This window comes from Molothrus aeneus, chromosome 18 (genome assembly GCF_037042795.1).
Source record: "Molothrus aeneus isolate 106 chromosome 18, BPBGC_Maene_1.0, whole genome shotgun sequence".
Taxonomy (NCBI): Eukaryota; Metazoa; Chordata; class Aves; order Passeriformes; family Icteridae; genus Molothrus; species Molothrus aeneus.
The window spans coordinates 3,192,638-3,213,006 of NC_089663.1; the positions used below are offsets into that span (position 1 = coordinate 3,192,638).

At 41.2% G+C, this 20,369-nt stretch overlaps 2 protein-coding genes across 2 annotated transcripts; both read left to right on the forward strand.

Annotated features, from left to right (window-relative positions):
- Positions 1-1,141: 1,141 nt before the first annotated feature.
- Positions 1,142-7,671, forward strand: LOC136564481 (uncharacterized). The gene is made up of 4 exons (XM_066562468.1): positions 1,142-1,492; positions 2,635-2,716; positions 3,948-5,051; positions 7,661-7,671. The coding sequence occupies exons 1-4, from the start codon at positions 1,142-1,144 to the stop codon at positions 7,669-7,671; spliced, it is 1,548 nt and encodes a 515-aa protein (XP_066418565.1).
- Positions 7,672-12,347: 4,676 nt separating this feature from the next.
- Positions 12,348-19,840, forward strand: LOC136564253 (protein PRR14L-like). Its single transcript, XM_066562116.1, has 5 exons — positions 12,348-13,309; positions 14,067-14,235; positions 14,520-14,626; positions 15,564-15,635; positions 16,243-19,840. The coding sequence occupies exons 1-5, from the start codon at positions 13,248-13,250 to the stop codon at positions 16,517-16,519; spliced, it is 687 nt and encodes a 228-aa protein (XP_066418213.1). The 5' UTR covers positions 12,348-13,247; the 3' UTR covers positions 16,520-19,840.
- The last annotated feature ends 529 nt before the right edge of the window (positions 19,841-20,369 follow it).

Below are 20,369 nucleotides of genomic sequence, written 5' to 3' on the forward strand. Positions count from 1 at the left end.
GTGCGAGGCTGCTGCCGCGGAGAAGGAGCGGGGCTCGGGGGCGGCTCTGTCGGCGCTGCGGCGGAGCTCGGAACAAAGGGTTGCCCCCGGTTCCGGCGCGGCTGGGCTCGGGCGGCACCGCCGGGACGGTGATGCTCTCCTGGGACCAGTGGCCTCCCGTGTTCCCGGGAGGCTGGTGCGAGTTTCCCCGGTGTCTGTACCGGCTGCTAGAGAAGCACAGACCAGCGCTCGGTGATGAGCCCGAGTTTGGTTAAACTGAGTCACTGGGGCTCCTCTAAAGGCCTGGCTTAGCCCGCTCCTGTCCGTGAGCCTCCGGGAGCGATTGACGGCGGCGTTTGCACGGCGGGGTTGTCCCGGTACCGACAGCAGCGGTGTCGGCTCAGGCGGGGCTCCTGTCCCGTGCTCACAAAGCCGCTGCCCGTGTTCAGTTCCGGGCCGAAGCGGATCCGGAGCGGGGCTGTGTCCTGGCACAAGGCACCTCTGCACTGCGGGACAGCACAAAATGACAGGCACAGGCTGGTGGTTGATGGCTTAGGCAGTGTTCGTTTGTGGTACAGAATGTGAAGGAAACTTGGAGCTTTTTTCCAAAGACTAGAAACTCATGAAAATCCCAGGAAATCCAACAATGCTTTGGTTCTAGTGAAGGAGGAGGATGTCGGATACAAACCCCTCTTCTGAGGTTATTCAGAAGATGTGGTTAAATCTGCAGGGAGATGTGTGAATGTGGAAATGAGGCTTGGGAATATCTATTTGGCTTTACTCTCTTCATTTGTTCATGAAGCATTTCCTTAGATACTCAAATCTTCCTCAGCTCCTTTCTTAAAGACATATTTGGAAGTATCTTTCTTAAACACATATACTTGAATCTTGAGGAATTAAGCTTTTCATTTTAATCTAGTCCAGAAGCTGGATTTCAGTGATCCTTGAGGGTCCCTTCCAGCTCAGGGTTTTCTGTGGTTAATCCAATGTCCGTTGATTTAACGTTGCTTTTATTTTTAGGATAAACTGAAAAGCTCGGGGCAACTGATCTTCAACAGCCCTGATGCTCTCATCTGGGGTGGAGTCTCTCCTTGATTCTTCTGTGTCTGCTGTAATAGAGGAGTTGTACACTGGGCTGCCAGAGAGCATCTCCAGGGCCCTCATGGCAGGGCCGGGGCCCAGCCTGGGCCTGGATGCACAGTCTGATGGGCCAGTGCCCGTGCTGGCACACAGGGATGGGCCATGGACTTCTGCCATAGGAAACCTCTGCCACAAGACACAGGATTTGGGTGATGTGCTCCAGGTGATTTCCCATGGGCCAGCAGAACCCTTTCCTGAAGAATTACGACAGGCTGGAGACATTGCAGAGGATGAAAAAAGCAGAAAAAGACGCTTTAGGAAACTAGACTGTTCTGGTGATGGGTACCAGAAAGAAGATGAAGAGGCACAAGGTGCTGAGGACCATCATGCTGAATGTTGTCCTTTAACTCTGGGGGAAAGCTGGTCAGAACAAGTAAGTGAATGCAGAAATGAATCCCTGTGTGATAATTTGAATTTAGGGTTAGAGTCTCTAGGCAGTGGGTTTAGCAATGGGTTTCCTCGTTCTTTTTTTGTGTCCTCCAGTAAAGAATCATAAAATGGTTTGGGTGGGAAGAGGACCTGGAAGGTCACCTTGTTCCAACCCCCTGCCATGGGCAGGGACACCTTCCACTAGACCAGGTTGCTCAGAGCGCCCTCCAGCCTGGCCTTGGGCACATCCAGGGGGGTGTGTGTGGGTCAGTACCTGGATTGTTGTGGCTCCAGTGAAAAAGATGGAGCCACATCAATTAGACAATTGATTAGACAATAATTGTCTAATTATTGTCTAATAATTAGACAATAATTCAGTAGACCAGCAGTATTTTAAAATACCAGTGTTTTCACTTGCTTAAATACTGCTGGAATGGTGTAAGGCAGATATATAACAGAAAAAGGTGCATAGCTGAGTGTTTTACCTTAATTATTGGGCGTTGCATAATTTTGTGTGTTTAATTCCAAATTTTGATATCTGTTTGATGTATTTGACTTTTTAAAAAATTGATTTATCACTTTTGTGAAATTAAAATTATTAAATTCTTTATAGTCATTCAGTTTTCAAGATGAATTTTCCTATATTTCTAAATGCAGGTAGTTTGGTTGTGGGATCTGGTTTGGTGGTTTTGCTGGCAGATCTAGGTCACCTGTTCCTGGGTTTGTGGGTTTGTGCCCAAGGAATAGTAGAAGCCAAGTTCCAATAGAGACACACATCTTCCCAGGAGTCTAGTGGCAGTGTGAACTAGACTTGGACACTGGATTACTCTTCTCATTCCAATTTTCAACAATTTGCATTTTAAGCCCTGTACTTACATTTTAGTTGCCACATCACAAGATGTCATTACTGCTAAATACAGCAATGTTTTGGGGAGACATCCTTAGTGCTTGTGTGAAGCCCTTGCAATGCAAGGCTGCCTCTGGCCAAGGCTGATGTGTCTGGAGGTTTCTTAATGAATTTCTTGTTCTGAACTAACCCAGCTGAGCAGATGCAGTCCCTGAGACATGACACACCTCAGAAAATCGAACCATTTTTCTATCTAACCATAAATAACCATGTCTGACCATATCTCTGTCCTGTTTCAGGAGGACCCTCACCTAAATGAGCAAGAGGCAAAGTCTTTGAGAACCTATTGCACTGAAATTGCAGGATCTCTGAGGAGCACAGGTAGTTATTTTAGCTGTACATCTCCATCCAGCCCCTGCTTCTCTCCCAGTTATTGTTGATTTAAAACAGATGAGTGATTGTGGGATGGCTCATTTAGAAAGTATTACCCTGTGGAACTATAACACTATCAAAACCTAATGCTTTACTTTCTCCTGGCAGGGTATGTACTTGCCTCAAGACCTTTTCTGTAGAAGATGTGTTTTAGTTATTTGTTTCCAAAGGAGAAGAGATTGTTAATAGCAGATTTTTGCATTTCCTTTTGTTTCAAAGATGGAGGTATGAGTGCAGTAATAACATATATATATACAAAGTATTACTCATTCATTTTTGAGTGTTCTAAAAAAATACAATTAAAAGTGTAGAATCCAAAGAAAGAGGACAGCTAAAGTAATTATTAATTTCATTATAATTCCTCCATAATTTTCTAGCTCTTTGGTCACTTTGCCTGAATCTAGTACTTATTTTCTTTTTTTCCCCCTGCTGTCTTTACCTAAATTTGTATTTAGCTGATGAATGCCATCTAGTCTTGTTGCTTGCTAGGAAACAGGGAAAAGATCTGCAGAAGTCTGAGTAAATATGTTCCCTGTAAAGCTTTGAGTATGAAGATATTCTACTGTAACTGTAATTTTTTAATTAGCACCTTCTTTGTGAAGTGTTAATTAGCACCTTCTTTGTGAAGTTTCTTTTACAGAAGAAACTTTATGGATAATCCAAGTTGTTTGGGCAGATGAGATATGTCTTGTTTTCTTGTGGATGAGTTACTGACAGACATGTCTCCTAGGAAGAAGAAATGGAAAAGGCCACACAATTCCAGCCTATTTCTAGGCTGGAGCAGATCAAGTCCCAGCCTATGTTGAATTTTGATGTTACAAATAAGCATTATTTTAATGTTGGCCATGGCTTCCTGTGTGTTAAGTTACAGGATCTGCATTCACCTAGCTTGATATTAGAGGAATCTGAAATGTGCAGGACTTGGAATGCTTGCTGCTCCTGGAAATGTCTGTATTGAAAAGGATTGGTTTTGTTACCTTAGCTTTGTGGTGGAATTGTTTGTTGTTTCCTCTAAAGACTTGTACTAAAATTGATAGCATCAATTCTCACTTTTAAGAACATTTGGTAACCAGCACTGCACGGAGTGTTGTGTACAACAACAAAAGGTACTTAATGAGCTGAATGCCTTCTAAATTTAGCATATGGTTCTGAGTGCTTTCTTTTTTTTTTTCTTATGCAGAAGAAAACCAAGCAAATGTTCAGGTGACAGCTGAAACTCTGCCAAAGCTCACTGAAGAAGTACAAGGTATGAAGGCTGATGGGACTAGGATATTTAGTAAAGCAGGATACAGGAATGACAGAGTGAGTACAGGTCTTCCACCTGAGGGCAGTCAATGCCCAGACATAGACACAGTCATGGCCAGAGCTGGGGTTTCAGAAACCAGCATCTTAGGTTTTTTAGAGCCTTTTAAAGTCATGGACGTTGGAGCAGCTGCAGATCATCCACAAAAAACAAGTGACTATAGTGGGTCAGAAGCCCATGCTGCCATGCCATTGAGAACAGGGGGGAATGGTGTATCTGTTTTGGAGTTTAGAGAAGAAAAGTTACCCAGACAAAATCCTCTTAATGAATTCAGTACATCATTTGCTAATTGCCAGACTTGTCAGCAGGATGAAGAAAATGATGCTTATGACTTCTTTAAGGGTCCTGTACCTGAACAAAATGAACCTCACGAGTTGTTCTCGGCAGAAAGCTGTAGAACACTCTCCACACCAAGTTCTGACGTTTTATGTCCAGTTCTGAAAAGCGTCTGCAATCTGGACTTTGGAAATATGCCACCAGAAGGCAGTTCTGCAGTTCACAGAATTATCAGTGAAACCCCCCAGAAGTACCTTCCCCAAAACATCAAACACCACACTCTTTATGATCATGGAACTGGGCTTTTAACAAACCAAACCTCCACATCTGTACCACTGGAGCAGATCTCAGTGGTAAGGAAAAAAGGATTATCTAGTGCAAAAACTGATCGTAGGGAATTAAGTGCTGCTCTAGGAAAATCATACAGCTCTGAATCTGAAGAAGCAGCTGAAGTCTGGAGAAAAATTGCTGTGGGAGATAATGTTGAAATTTGTCGCTGGCCTGAAGTTCAAAAGGCTGCTAATTCTGAGCAGTGTCATTCTCCAGTTTTTAGTTCTGTTGCTTCATCTCCTGAGGAGTTCTCAAAAGAAAAATTTAAAATATTCCTGTCAGAAGGTGATAAGTTGAAAAAGGACCAGTGGCAATTCTCTGTCAGTGACCCATGCAAGAATGATACAAAAGAAAATAGTTTGTGGGTGGAAACAAGTAACGTTGCTTCCCATGAAACCCGGCAGAGAGACATATGCTTTTATAGTACTGCCAATAAAATCCCTCCTCTCAGTAACCACAGCTGTCTTCATCTTGGTACCAAGCTAGAAAAAGACTCACCCAAGGCACAACTGCTTGAAAAGGAATCTGAGAGCAATAAAACATCAGAAGAGTTGGCTGGTGGTTTAGCTGGAGCTGCAAAAGCTGATAGTAATGACAGCTTATCCACTGGGAAGAAAACAAATTTGTTTTATACACTAAATGTAACTCTACCTCCTGTTTTACAAAAATCAAGAGAACCTCATTGTAATGAGTGTCTTCCTTGTACTAATAATGAAGTTTCATGCAGGGACAAGGCTTGGGATAATTGGTCTAGAAAAGAATTAATTGGTGCTTCTGAAACACCAGCAGAACAAGTTGCTGAAGTTTTGCTTCATAAAGACAAATTCAAGTCTTCTGTAAATTCCATGACTTTTGATAACCCTAATACAGCAAGCAGAGTATCCCAAATAAATAAAAAGTCTTCTGCAGGAAATATGGAGAGAGTGATCACTGGTTTAGAAAATGAACATTGTCACACATGGCTTTGTAATAACAAGAGTATAAAAAACCAGTGTACAGCTGCCAGCACTTCCTGTATCTTATCAGGGAGTACACGTGTGGATGAAGTTTTCCTGAACAGTCAGTCTTTTGGTATTGAAGTTGATAACATTGAAGAAAAGGATAATTTGGAAGGAGTGTCTTCATCAGGATATAACAGTAAGGAGGCAATGGTCTTTCCAAAAGCACACACCCCTTTGGCACGTGGATCTCTTCTTTGTGAACATGACTGGGGCAACAGAGGTAGAGCTCTGCATGGGACAAATTATATTCCCACAGGAAAAACCATGTTTTGCTCAGCATATACTGCAGAGAAGTCTGCTGCTACCTTGGCAAGAGATGAGGTTTCAAATAAGAATATGGAGGTTGTGGAACAATTTGATCTTTGTAAAGCAATGGGCAGTGAAATTGTTTGTGACAGAGATGAGGCAAAAGAACACATTGGCACGTGTGCTTCCCAGACAGATGAGTTTGATAAAACAGGAGCTGTGGATTCCCCAAATGCTCCTGAAGGCAATCAGAGAAATAGGACTAATGAGCAGCTGTTGGTCAGATATTTGAACAAAAACACCCGTGCTCATAATTTTGGATTTTACAACTCTCTGCTAGGCCCATGGAAGAGAGAACATGAGCAGGAAGAAATGCCATTGCTCACAGCTGATCCCTCTGAGTGTAGCCCTTCAAGCTGTGGTCCACAGCCAGCACTGGACAATGTGAATGTTCCAACACAACATGCTGGCCAAACAGAGGAGACCCTTTGTCCCTTGGGAAATCAGTGTCATCCCTGTCACACTGAGTCTGATGTCCCAGTGCTGGGCAGTGAGCAACAATTAGAAAGTTTAACCACCCAACCCAACACTGGCTCACAAAGCATAACCGGTTCTGTGGAAAGAGACAAAACTGACCCTAATCACAGTGAAGAGGTTCTGCTAAAAACAGCTGGTGACCTGCCTCTGTTGGACCATAAATGTGCAAGAGAAGCCAGGTTTAAAGGAGCTGTACAAGAGAATGTAATGGGATTGGACTCTTTAATTGGTGTGAAAAATGAAGATTCTTCAGGATCCATGGACTCCATCAGTGATCTAATTGAAGAGGAGACAATCAGACTACAAGAACATGAGAACAGATGTGAAAGAAACAATAAAGGAGCACTTGAAGAAAACTTTTCTGATGACAAAGCACAGTGCTCACAGCAGGCTCGTTTTATCCAATGTGCAAAAGAGAAAGCAGAGCTGGTGTTTGCAGGAAACAAAATGCAGCAATCTTTGCCAAAGATAAAGTGGTTGGTGGAGAACCAGGAAAATACAATTAGTGCTCCATTTCTGCCCATTTCATCAATTCATGGGAGTCTTTCACACAAGCCAGAAAATAGGAATCTGCTTTCAGATATAGAAAAAAGAGAAAGTCTGAGTATAAATCCTATCTTAAATAACTCTCACCCACAGTTTACTATTGAGCCTGGTAAAGAAACTGATGCTCAAAGGGGCATTGGTCCATCTCATTTTGGAAAGTTTGACATCCAAGAATCTTGTGTTGAGCCTCAGAGAGATTCAGAAACTGTGTCAGCCCTGAACTCCCACATCTCTCTGCCTGAGAAACAAAAGCTGTGTATGCCACTCAAGAGTACACAAAGAGATAATTGTGATTCATCTTCTGCTGAAGTTTTTAGCAAAGATACTTCAATGACAAAAATCCTTTCTGTAACAATTTCTGTTAAGAAAAAGATCAGCAATATTGAGGCTCCATCTTCAGGGAATGAATCAGCAGTTGGCTCTCTGAATGGTGCCAAAAGCTCAAGAGTTTGTGCCCACAGCAAAGAAAGTCTGAAAGGTGAGGGGCTTTGCATGCCAGCTGGGAAAGACATGGACATGAGCTCACCAAAAAGTCCTCCTGGTCAAGAGAAGTTTAAGAATACAGACAAGCCAGAAAATATAAATGTGCTGTCGGATACAGAAAACAGAGAAAGTCTGAGTATAACTCCTATCTTAAATAACTCTTGCCCACAGTTAACTTTTGAGCCTGGTAAAGAAACTGATGATCAAAGGGGTATTTGCGCATCCCATTCTGAAAAGTTTGACCTCCAGAAAACTTCTACTAAGACTCGGGTGGATTCAGAATCTGTGTCAGCTCTGAACTCTCACATCTCTCTGCCTGAGCAAGAAAAACTGTGTGTGTCACCTGAGAATACACAAAGAGATATTTCATCTGCAGACAAAAAATTTAGCAAAGATACTTCAATGACAAAAATTCTTTCTGTAACAATTTCTGTTAAGAAAAAATCCAGCAATATTGAGGCTCCATCTTCAGGGAATGAATCAGCAGCTGGCTCTCTGAATGGTGCCAAAAGCTCAAGAGTTTGTGCCCACAGCAAAGAAAGTCTGAAAGGTGAGGGGCTTTGCACCACAACTGTGAAAGACATGGACATGAGCTCACCAAAAAGTCCTCCTGGTCAAGAGAAATTTAAGAATACCTGTGTACAGGAGATGACAGTGAAAGAGGTAGCCCCTAGAGGAAGGTTGCCCAAAGATTGTTCATGGGCCTTGTTGGAAGATTCTAAAGATTCTGGTAGCAAAATAGTCCCCCTCAGGACTGAGAATTATGGAAAGGTTTTGGAAGAAATCCCAAGATCCAAACTAAATAATCTTTCAAAAGAAAGACAAAATGATACAAAGCTCCCAAACTCAGTAAGTACCAGTGTACTTTCAGAAACTGTGCATGACTGTGAGGCTGGAGCTGTATCTGCCACAGAGGCTGCCCCAGAAGTGCAGGATGATGCAACGCCCACATTTTCTCCACCTCTGAGCACACTATCAGAGAGTTGCAAAGAACCATCCCCAAACCGTGTGGTTTGCAGTGAAGTGTGTGTGCCTTACAAATTAAATGCACAGAGCAAAGATAATGTAAAGGAAGTAACAGAAAGCCAGGACAAAATACCAACGGGTGCAGTTTGCAAGGAAAATGGGGGTTTATGTTCAGAGAGACTTGATCAAATAGAGGAACGTCAAGTATTTATACAGAAGAAGTATGGAAAGATGGAAGCACATCAGTTGGGCAAGGCACAACAAGAACAGAAGTTAGAACATCAGGAGAAAGCAAAAATCATACTGCAACCAAGTATGTTGCACAGTTCTGAACTCTTATGCAGCCCTTCAGCTGAGTTGATGACATCTAGAAGTACCAGGTTTGGAGGTGCTTCAGAGGAGACTGTTGCTGTAAGAGGCAGTGAAAGTAAACTATGTAGCACTTTACAAGAAGTTAAAAGGCCAAAGATTACCACAGATTTTATTAGTTCACAGTTTTTGAAGACTCAGGATTCAGAAATGGAAAACCTGAACCTTAATTTAGGATATGATGGGATCCCTGGTGCCTTTGGAACTACAAATAAACGAAGAGGAACTACAAATAAACTAAGAGGACCTCTTCCATTAAAAATACAACCTGGAAGGACATGCAAAAAAGTTCCCAATTTCTATCAGCTAAAATCCGTAAGAAAAATCAAAACAATGAAAAGTTCCCCTGTCTCTGAGATTCCCCTGGAAATATTCCCTAAACAGGAAAACCCGCTTCTGGAAACTTTGTACTTTCCATGTAAACCACCGACAGTGGAAAAGGAAACAGCCATGAGATTTGTGCATATGCCAAGGCAGAGGGCCAAGAGATGCAGTTTGTTGAACAGCTTGAAGTTTAGAAAATGTACCAAAGAACCAGCATTGTTGAGCAAGTTGTCTGCAATGGCCAGCAAGCTCCTGGCCCCTGCCAAAAGCAGCCGTAATTTAGAACCCCTGCCATATTCTTCTGAAATTCTTCCAGTGGGTGACAGGTACAGCCAATGTAGATCTAAAAATCTCTTGGAAGCCTTTTCTTGCATTAACAGGAACGTACACTCACGCTGGGCTGACAGCTGGTGCACCAAGATGTTCAGCTTTCAGCCTTTGGCACTTTATCCTGTAGAAACTACCAAAATACTTTCTTCAGACTTAAGCCACGAGCCTCCAGCCTCTTTCTTGGACACCTCAGTTTTCCCAGTTTCTTTTCACATAAAATTGGACTCCAGTTCTGTGACAGACCTCAGAGGGATTACATCCCAGCACTCTGTACATCACAGCCCAGTTTTCAGAGAAACGCCAGCACCAGCTTCAAAGTGGACTTTGTCTTTTCTCCTTTCTCAGAGCTGTTCAGATACAACAGCTTTCCAGGAAGATTCCTGTGTAAATAATGATCTCCATTCCTCTCACTCCACAACAAACCCCAGGACTGTTGCTGTTCATCCTGACCCTGGAAGAAACACTGTAGCTGGAAGAAGAGGAGGTTGTTCCATGCTCGGCCTTCACACAGTGTTAGCACTTTCTTCCCCTGGATGTTACAGGATTTGGACCAGAAGAAGAAACTTAACCAGCCATATTCCTACCATCCAGAGACTGTTTATATCCCAGCTGGCCCAGGGTTTGAAAGGGGCCAGGCTGCCAAGGTGTGTGTCCAATGGCCTGGTGTCCTCACTGCCGTACTCCCTGGGCAGGGTGTTGTCCATATGGAGTCAGCACGGTCCCGCTGTCTGTCCTTCCGAAATCACTCCTCTCCTTTCCAATCACTGCAAGTGGCAGCCAAGTGTGGCCATCGAGAACAGGTAAAACCCATCACCTTATTTCTGAGATTAAATGTGTGCAGGGTATATTCTTGCTCCTTTTTGGGAGGGAGAGGGTGATGGCAGCTTGCACTGGAGGGTCAATTTCTCCTCTTCCAGATCTACACATTCTGCTCCAGGAATGGCTCAACGTGGAAGATCCTTTCTTACAGAACAGTCTTTTAGCTGAATTTAAATATATTTGCCTTCGCTTCTTTAATACTATCCTGTTTTGGCAGAATGGCTAACTCTATTTTCTTCTCCCTTGCAAAATATACACACCATGCATCAGAGTATATAATGCAAAAGGTGAGCTACTTCATTAGGTCTATTCAGAGTGACTGCAGAGGAACTGGATTTCTGAGGTAGGAAAGTTTTTTTCAGAGGTCTGAGCCACAAATACCCCTTGGAACCACTGTAAAATGCTCAATATCAGGTCAGGAAGAATTGTAAAGGGCTGGGGGGGGTGTCATTCAGTAACATTTTTAATTGTATTCCATGACCATTCTATGCTAATTGAAACCTCTTTGTGCATGCTATGGCTTTTCATATGTGATGTTGGCACAAGCAAATGTAGCTCCAGTTAATATTGGTAATGAATTTTTCTCTGTGTGTCAATCTTGTTACAAGTGGGAAGAGGACTGAAATCGACCTTGCAAATTTAATTTTACTTTGCTATGAGCATTTTGCTTATAAAAAGAATGAAAGAAGTTCCTAGATCTGTTCCAGGATTTTTGCATGCCCTTGAGCAAAGATTTTGCCCTTTATCCCTCAGTAACATAGGGCAGTTCAGTCCCTGATTTTGTCACCTTGCAATTCCTGGGCAGAGAGCTTCATGAGCACTCTACCAAAGTCTATCTAATTAATTGGTTTGATTAGTGTGGCAGTCTGTGGAGAGCTGTTGAATTTAGCCTGTGTCACAGATTAACACAGGTGTAACCAAAAATCTCGCCAGATAACAAATGCTGCACTTTGCTTTGTATCAATGGGTAACATACCTAAAAATGTATCACTTTTTAATATAAATTCTAATGTCTGCCAAAGGTGTGAGTGAGCTTGTGAAAGCACTGCTCCATTCTGGAGCTGTCTGCACTAAAAGAATTAAGTTGAATAATGGCATAGAGACAATTTTTGCAGCACATTCTATGGGACTTACGTCCATTTTCATTCCATACTCTGAAAGTGATCATACCACTAAAGTACAGTTTGAGCACTAAACTTAAAAAGAACACATTGTTAAAAACAAAAAAACCATCTTTTTAAAACTTAGTTGTGTGTATAAGGTGAATTCATTGGTTTGTGTTGCTGAGGCATGCTCTCCTTGCACTGGGAGATCAGAACTTGGGGTTTTCCCACATCCCTAAGTGTGCAGGCTCCTCAGCAGCTCGGGACAGCACATCCAGTCAGCTCATGTGTAAGAGGATTTCATTCCCAATGTAAGGAGTCATTGGAAAAGTGCTTTGCTATGAGTGGTGATCTTCTTCCCAAAGGGAGAGTATTCAAATCAAACATCTTCAAGTGAAAAATAATCCAGAGTTAAATATCCTAAAAGTCAGTTTGGTTTTTTTTCTCCAAAATACCTTACAGCTCTGTGTATGAGGCAGACATAAATCTGTCCCACTCAGATGTTTGGTACATAAATATTAGAGGTTTGTTTGGTGCAGTATAAAAGCCTTTTCAGCTCCCTCTATGACAGAAATTCTTGCCTGTTTTAAGATAATTAAAAATCAGAAAAATCAAAAAGTTCCCTGCGGGCCATTTTAATCTGGAAAAGATTTGTCCTCTTTAAAATATTTCACTCACAATTCGTGTTCTTGATAACCAGGAGAACAAGGAACTAAAGTAGTTGCCCTACCTAACTTCCACTGTCCCTTCCACTGTCAATAATAAAAGCATTCTTTCAGTGAAGTTTTTTTCTAATTAATGCTTATTTGAATTAAAAATTTCTAAAGTGATTTCCTTCTGTCCCTGTAATTTTGTATTATTATTGCATAAAGCAATAAGCTCTGTCTCTAACAGAGAGAGCTCTGCTGCACTATGGATACAGGTTGCAGTAACACTGGAATAATGAGTGGAATGTTGAAACAAAATGTTACAGTTCTGCCATAAGTGATAAACACACTAACTGGGTCTCTCTGACCTCTTTATGTGTAGTTAGACTTCCCTGTGCTTCCAGCATGGCTGGTTTTCATTTCCCTTGTAGAACTCCAGTCTGGCTGTAACTTCTTTGCTTTAGAACAGTCAAGTGCATTTCACTGCTGGTTAGAGAGAACAGCAAATACAAGATTTGCTGTTGAATGTAGTAAAAAGCTGTCCTGAGTGATTTCCTGCTGTTAACAATTTGGGCACAAAAGTAAAGCTTAATATCAAAGGACTTACAGCTGCCTTGCTGACTTCTATGCCACAGAATTCTGGTCATTACCAGCCCTTATGGAAAGGCCTTTGGTTATTCCAATCAAGTTAAGGGTATTGCAGGCTGTGGGAGTCAGAGACAACAGGGAATTAATTTAATGGAAGTACTTCCTTTTACCTGTTACTGTTGCCATTATGCACTATTTTCTTTAGTAACCAAGTCCTTCAAGGTTTCTGGTTACTTAAATTGTAAAAACTTGAGGTTTTTAATAAGGAAAATAGACTTTCATAGAAAGAATTACAATTTTCAGACTTCAGATAATTATGACTTTTAATATTACTGTCTCACTCCCTTTCTGTGCCTTTATTTCCTTTTCTCATTAATACCATTTTTAAAGAAAAGCAGGACAGTTTCCCTAACAATGAAATTTAGTTACCTAAACAGATGTGGCTTTCTTTTGTATCATTTTAGTCTTTCATTCTCATTCCCAATATGAGCATCTTGTCTTACAATCCAGTTTATACTAATAATTTTTCCCTCATCTTTTTATAGTGTAGCCCTAATTTCTGTCTGTCTTGTTTTGTTTTGTTTTTTCATTCCTCTTTGACCCAGCTGTGCCATGTTACCACACTCACCTGTCCAGAGCATGGGAGCCCTGCAGACTGCAGGCCATGTGACACAGTGAGTATCTGGGGTGTTGGTATTTATCCTGAGTAGTGGGACCATAAACTTCCTCAGAAAGCCATTGTAATGTCATTTTGGCTTTCAGCTTTCTGATTAGGAAGTGGGTGAGGAATGCTGACTGGGTGATGAAATGGAGGAGTGGAGGGGCAGTTATGCAAACACCACATAGAACAGTGCACAGAACAGTTCTGTTACTTTCAACCATGTTGTGCCACTTCTTATGAAATGAATATATGAGACTATAGAAGTTTGACTCCTTACTTGGATAGGAATTTGACTCCTTACTTGGATATAAGTCCTTTCTGCCTTAGCAACTGGATGCTAGGTGCTGAAACTTCTTTCTGTTCCTTCCAAGTGTAGGGATGGCAGGTGTCACAGCTATATTTTATCTGTAAACAAAAGGTGTGGTTAATAGTTGTGTCAAGGAAATTTGCTGGCAGAAAAGGAGGATTGATCCCTTTCTGTCAGTTCATATACAGGGTTGTATACTGTTTAGCTGTATGAAAAAGAAAAGAGTGGCTTTTAAAGGACATGTTCAAATACTCTGGCAGTTTAGTTGGTGTCAGTATCAATGTGGGGTGCAGCAGGTTTGGCTGTATGTGTGCACCAGAGTTCACTTACTTGGGCCATTTCTGTGAATTGTGTTGGGTTTTTGTGCCCTTATTGCAATTTAGGAACATCTCCTGAGTGTGGAATAGTGTTGCATTATCAGCTGGGTATCAGTCTACACATGTTCCCTTTTTCTCTGTTACAGTCTGGACACTTCATTCCCTCCTCCATTCCCAAAGCCTCACACACTTCCAGAGCCATTGCCATCTGCCCCCAGGCTTTCAGCATCTGAGCTCCACATCCCTGCCCTTGATGAAGCAGATGCTTCTGTTCCAGCCTGTCTGAGATCCCAGGATGACACAGAACTGAAAAAAGTGAGTTCATTTTATATTTTAGATCTCTCAGACTCTTGGTTCTCCTGAAGCTGAAGCTGCTGCTGGTGGATATTATCAAGTAACTCTTTAAAGATGAGGAGAGAAAACAGGGTGCAGGTCCTGCTCTGTGCTGCTGCTTGCTTTGATTCAAGCAGAAAGAAGGTGGCAAACCAGAGAGGAATGTTTATTCTATAGATTATGCATATTCAGAATGAAAGGGAATTCTGTTGACTAGTATGGTTTTAATTTCTTTGATTTTAACTTTTCCATCTTTCTTTCTTAAGACTGAGCCAGAGAAGAGGCCAAAGAAAGTCTCACAGATCCGAATCAGGAAAACTGTTCCTAAGCCAGACCCCAACCTTACTCCAATGGGACTACCCAAACCAAAAAGGTGAGCAGTGCCTCTGAAATGGACTCAAAGCATTTGAGTGGAATCATTTCAATGAATGCTTCTCTTACCACACTATTTTATACAGCCCCTGTTGAGTGACATCTGATGTTTATTTCCTTTACAAGAAATGATTGACACAGCTCTATCTTCTGGATCAAAACTACTGACTGGAGTTTAGGCAAAATGTGAAAAAGCAAGCTGCAATGCAATAATTTTTCTAAAGAAGAAAGAAGTTTTATTGATCAAGTGAAAATCAGTCAACCTGCAGTACACAGTGAGATGCAATTATCTGTTAGGAAGTTCTGTTGATGCAAATTGTGCTGGAGTTTTTCAGTTTCTTTGTTTGGGGTATGATCTCAGGGAAGCATTCGCTCAGTGAAAGACTGGGGAATCACAGTGCCAGATGTTGATAAAGTTTTCCAATCAATCATCCAGTGTGCCTGCCAGTCATACTGGTCAGATTAGTCATATTTCATCTGGTTTGACTTCTGTCCTAAACACAGGCACCACCTTTGACAAAGGAATGCATTTCTTCAGAGATCAGCTTGGAAACTGTCAATAACTAAAACCAGTCTCAAGAGATGAAGTAGTAATCTGTTAAACTGTAAGACTCCTTCTCAGCTTTCACAAAAAGGTGAAGGAGATTTCCCCTTTCGAGCATCATTATTTCAAAGCATCACAGAATGCTGGAAGGAATATTGATCTCTGCAGAAAGGGCAAGTCTTGACACCACCCTTATGAAACACTGTATGACTTTATGTACTTAATGAGCTCATCTTTCATTCCTCCTGGTCCCCAGTTACTTAAAGCATAATTACTTAGCATTTAATTTAGGCACAGAATGCAAACAGTACTTGTTTCCTGTAAATCTGCTTGCTGTGAAGAGAGGTTGTTTTGGGATTCTTCTTTCTAGATTGATTTGTCATTACTTTTTCAGGCTTAAGAAGAAAGAATTTAGTTTGGAAGAAATTTACACAAACAAGAACTATAAGTCCCCTCCTCCTGCCAGGTTGGTTCTCCTTCCTAAATGTAAATTAATTGCTGGGGGGGAGATAAAAGGTGTATGAAAGCTGAGAGGGAGATATATTCTTAAAATTGGTCTACTTTAAACTGCTAGAGAAAATTAATTTGAAAATAGTGTATTTTACTGTTTGGATTTGAAAAAGTGAAATAGAATATGAACTAAGAATTTGCAGCTGGTTAAGTATGGATTTATATATTTTTTCACTTATCCATTCATTCCAGTCTCCATCAAAGTGCAGTACTTACTTTCCAAAATTCAAAGGGAATTACATGTTCTTTAAAATACTAACAATCATGGCCTGTCATCAAATGGTCAAACTTATTTATTCTGTAAAATCAGGATTCTGTAATTGTGCTTTAGAACTGAAATACAAAGAGATTCTACCCAAATGTCTGTGCATCAATAACAACTCAGCTGGCAGTAATGTGCATTGTAGGAGGTGCAGATAACATTACAAGAGGTGTGGAGGGGCTGTAAAAATCTAAAAGTTAGAAGTTGTTTACCTGGGTTATGAAATCCCCCAGTCTCCCTGTCAGTGTAAGGTGGCTGCTGCTAAGGTTTTCATGATTTCTGTTCTATTTTTTTTTCCCAGGAGCTTGGAAACAATCTTTGAGGAGCCCAAGGAGAAAAATGGACACTTGATCTCTGTCAGCCAGCAAAAGAGAAAGCGGATCCTGGAGTTTCAGGACTTTACTCTTCCCCGGAAAAGGAAGACACGAGGCAAAATCAAAGCAGTGGGGAGCTTCACCCGAGCTAAAAGGGCTGCACTGCAGAGTGCAGAGTTAGATGTTCTTCTGAGTCAGAAGCTAATGGACCTTGAAGCCTTTTTTGCAGAGCAGGTTGAGCAGGAGCAGGCCTCCAGCATCTGAGGGAGCCCCTTAGCTGGAAATGGTCCAGTCAGCTTCTTTAGTATTTTTTCCTTGGGAGAAATCTACTGACTTCTTCATACCTTACTCTGCCACTGCTCTAACACCTGATAATCAGTTCTTGGCTGTGACCCTCTTTAAGGTGCTATTTTTTTTTTTAAATGCTGTTGGAGGGATTCTTTTAAGTCCCTGTTTGAGTGTAATACAGCCATGTGAAATTTACCCTTCCTTTCTCAACCTCTGGAAATTACTGCTTATATTTAATTAATTATGTTTATGTATCTTTTGGGGGTAGAGTAGGAGTGTCAGGGAGGAAGTAGTGCACCTTCAGTGATGCTAGAACTCTGTACTCCAGATCATTTGCACATTTGAGTCTGCTGTTGTTACTGTAATGGCTATTTTTAACAAGCTGACAAAAGAGATATGGTGTTTGATAAAGAAAAATTCTACCGAGCACATTCTTGATAAACCACTAACGTTTTGATAATTAAAAGTAGCTGTCTAGGTTATCATTCAATTGTTTCTTCCTTCTGTTAACTTAGAAGGTTCCTTCTAAGAAACTTTGCCCTTCCTGGCTCCAGGCAGCAAAAGCCCCACATAATTAGACATTAAATATCTTGCACTTTGTATATGCTTCTTTTAACACAATTCAACTCAAAAAAGGTAATGTTTTAAGGAAAAACCAGTACTATTTTTTTCCCAAATAGAAGATTTTTTACTTACTTGGCTGATGCCAACTTCTTCTCCAGAGGAAAAGGTAATTGGTCCATGAGGGTGTTAAGCTGCAGGATACACAGGCAGAGATTTTTATTTAATTGAGCTGAGCTGCTGCATGCAGAGAAGACCAGCAAAATCTTGGATACTTGTTTTAAAGTTATTTTAATTCCATTCATACTAACTTGATTTTAATGTCAACAAGAAGGGGTTTTTTTTACCATTTTAGATTTACAATTCCTGTAGCTCATAATTAGATATTCTCTGTACAGCACTGTTGTACATTACAGCCAGTGCTGTGCAAAGAGCCTCTGAGTATGTGACCTTGTTTTGTTATGCAAGGCCATATGTAATTATCTGATGCAGCACTGGGCAATTTCTCAGCTCTACCTTTGGAAGGAAGAGAGCTCCCTTCTGGCATAACTTCTGTTAAACTGAACTTGAAGCATAATTCCAATGCTAGCTGCTGTTCAGGTAATTTCTGTCCCTTAGTGCCTAGAGAAGTTATTCAGGCAAAGCTGTTGTTGCTGGGATGCTCAAATTTAATTAATCTGTTCTTTCTTTCACTTGTCACTTGAACTTGCACTTTCTTATTTATCTACCCATATAATAGAGTTTCTATTTACCTTCAAATGGAGCAAATATCTAGTGGGTGGGTATTTTTTATAAAGTCCCAATAAATGCAGGGCTGCAAATACCATCATTATCTTCTGTTGCTCTACCACTTCTGTTACTGACCAAACAAAGCTAAATGTTACCAAGCAATCTGTTCAATTGCAGAGCTTTGAGAGTAGAGAAATGGAAGAGAATTATTACACTGTGTGTGCCTGAGACTTGAAAGAAATCTAATCTGGGTTTGTTTTGCCCCCAGCTTATGTGCTGGGATTTGTAGAAGTTTATATTCTTGTTTTGAAGACTAATTATCTTTAATCAGGAAGATTGAAGAAAAGAGAGGAGTGCACACTTAGAGTAGTAGTGTTTGGAGTTTGAGGGTAAAATAACAAGGCAAACTTTGAACATATTGACATAGTATTTTTCTGGTTAACTTACTGGGCTGTTGTAGAACATTCTAATTGATTCTCTTTATTTTTGTAAAAAGAAATCCCTAAAAAACAAAGATCAACTGCCTCCTAAAAATGTTTGAAAGTTTCTCTATGTTGGCTTATTAGCCCAATTATTGACTAGTTGGAAGTGGTAGGCAGAGTGAGAGATATATTTTTATGGATTTATGCTATAGAATGGGATTGTTACAGAGCATTCATTCACCTTCTATTAATATGGGAGGCTTCCAGTGACACAATTAACTGTAACCTTACTGGGGCTTTCAAGGAAATAAAGATTGGGGTGGGGGGAAGAGACGGGTCCAGGAGAAGTTCAGATCTCTAATGTGCTTCAAAACATGGAATGTGTTGAGTCTTTTCCTTTGGATTATGTTGGGCTTTGTTTAGGGTGGGTTTTTTTACTTTCTTCCCTGTTCTCTCTTGTTTCTGATTGCATTGAAATAAGATTTATGAACTTTTTTCCTACAAGCTACAGTGGAGAGAACAAAGAAAACACTCAAATACTCTTCAGTTTACAGAAATTGGAGGAGTTACAAAATGATGTTGCAGTTGTTTAGCTTCTCCAGACCTTAGTTTGTGGAAACCCAAACCCACACACAGCATTATTCTCTTTTGGTTTAGTGTTTGTATGACAATGTAAGCTAGTGGAGACCAAGCATCTCTTCCCCTCCCCAGCATACAGGTGTCAGTCCTGCTTATGCACTTTTTTGTTTTTTCCTTTCCCACCTCTGTTTCTGTTTACAGCCCTCATGGAACAGCCATGTTCCTTGTGGCTGCTGCTTGTACACTGGGAGTGATGACTGGGCAAAAGCTGAGCATTTCCATTCTGAGCTGCTTCTGTCACAGCTAATTAAAAGAAAAAAGTGTAGAGGATTCATCTTTTGAGGTCATGCATACATCCCTAGCAGTAGGATATGGACACTTGCCTTTTCATTAAGTGGACCCACTCCAGTGGGGATGTTTTTGTATCACCATGGAAAGTACATCACAAACTGATGGCCAGAACAGCTTGAGAAGGATTGCAAAGCTTTTGCCATGTCCTGTCTCTTAGTAGAGCCAAGCAGCTCTTTGCTAGATTTGCTGATTGTCAGAGATAGAAAGATCACTTTCAAAAAAAAAAAAAAAGAAAAAAAAAAAAGAAGAAAAAACTCATTGTTTTCATCATGCTATGACTGGGGCAGCCAATGCTCCTTAATGTATGTACAGCATTTGCCTGGCTGGCTTGTGTCTGCATACATTTGAGTTCCTGTGCTTGCTGGATATGATTTCCTGCAAGCAATTCTCATCCATTGTATTTTATTTCAGGTGGGCCTTTGGTATATTATGTTCCAGGTGCTTTTCTAGACTATGGATAGTAACTGTGGATTAAAAGTCTGTATGATGCTATCAAGGTAACAAATAGCTCAATGAGAACTTGTACATTTGTGCCATTAGCCTCCATCATGCTCTTGGCATTTTGTTTCTGTTCAATATTGTGTGAATCTAAAATTTTACTGTTTCTTTTGTGTGTGTTTTTAATTTATGGAAATAAATTTTTCTGAGAACTTTGCAGGTTTTTAAGGCCTTTAGGCTTGTCTGGGTAAATATGCATGACAATATGTCTTACATGCAGGGGGGAAAGGTGAAATCTCCAAAGAGATCAAGAGTGTTGGGCAACAGGGAGTGCTGTTATTGAGACACAGCAGCAGTGCTGGTGTTCCTTCATCCCAGCCTGGCAGATATTAAGCATGATCTCAGCTGCTATTCAGAATACTGAGGCAGCATCCCTCTCTTCAGAAAGCACCAACAGCTCCTGCTCAGCTCAGAGCTGGGAGTCAAGGCTGAGGCTGGTTGATGTAGCCCAGGCTGTGCAAGGCAGCACAGTGCTGTTTGTGACCAGAGCCTGGTACCATTGGTAATGTCTGTGTCTGAAAACAACATCCCTGCCCTCCCAACCCATAACAGCTTGTGTATAATCCAGATCTTTAATTTATCCCTGATTAGCTGCAGGCTGCTCTTGGCACGGCAAGGCTGCCAGCTGCATTTCTTCACCGTGTTCTCAGAACTGCCTTCTCCCAAGTGCAATGTCACACAGGCCC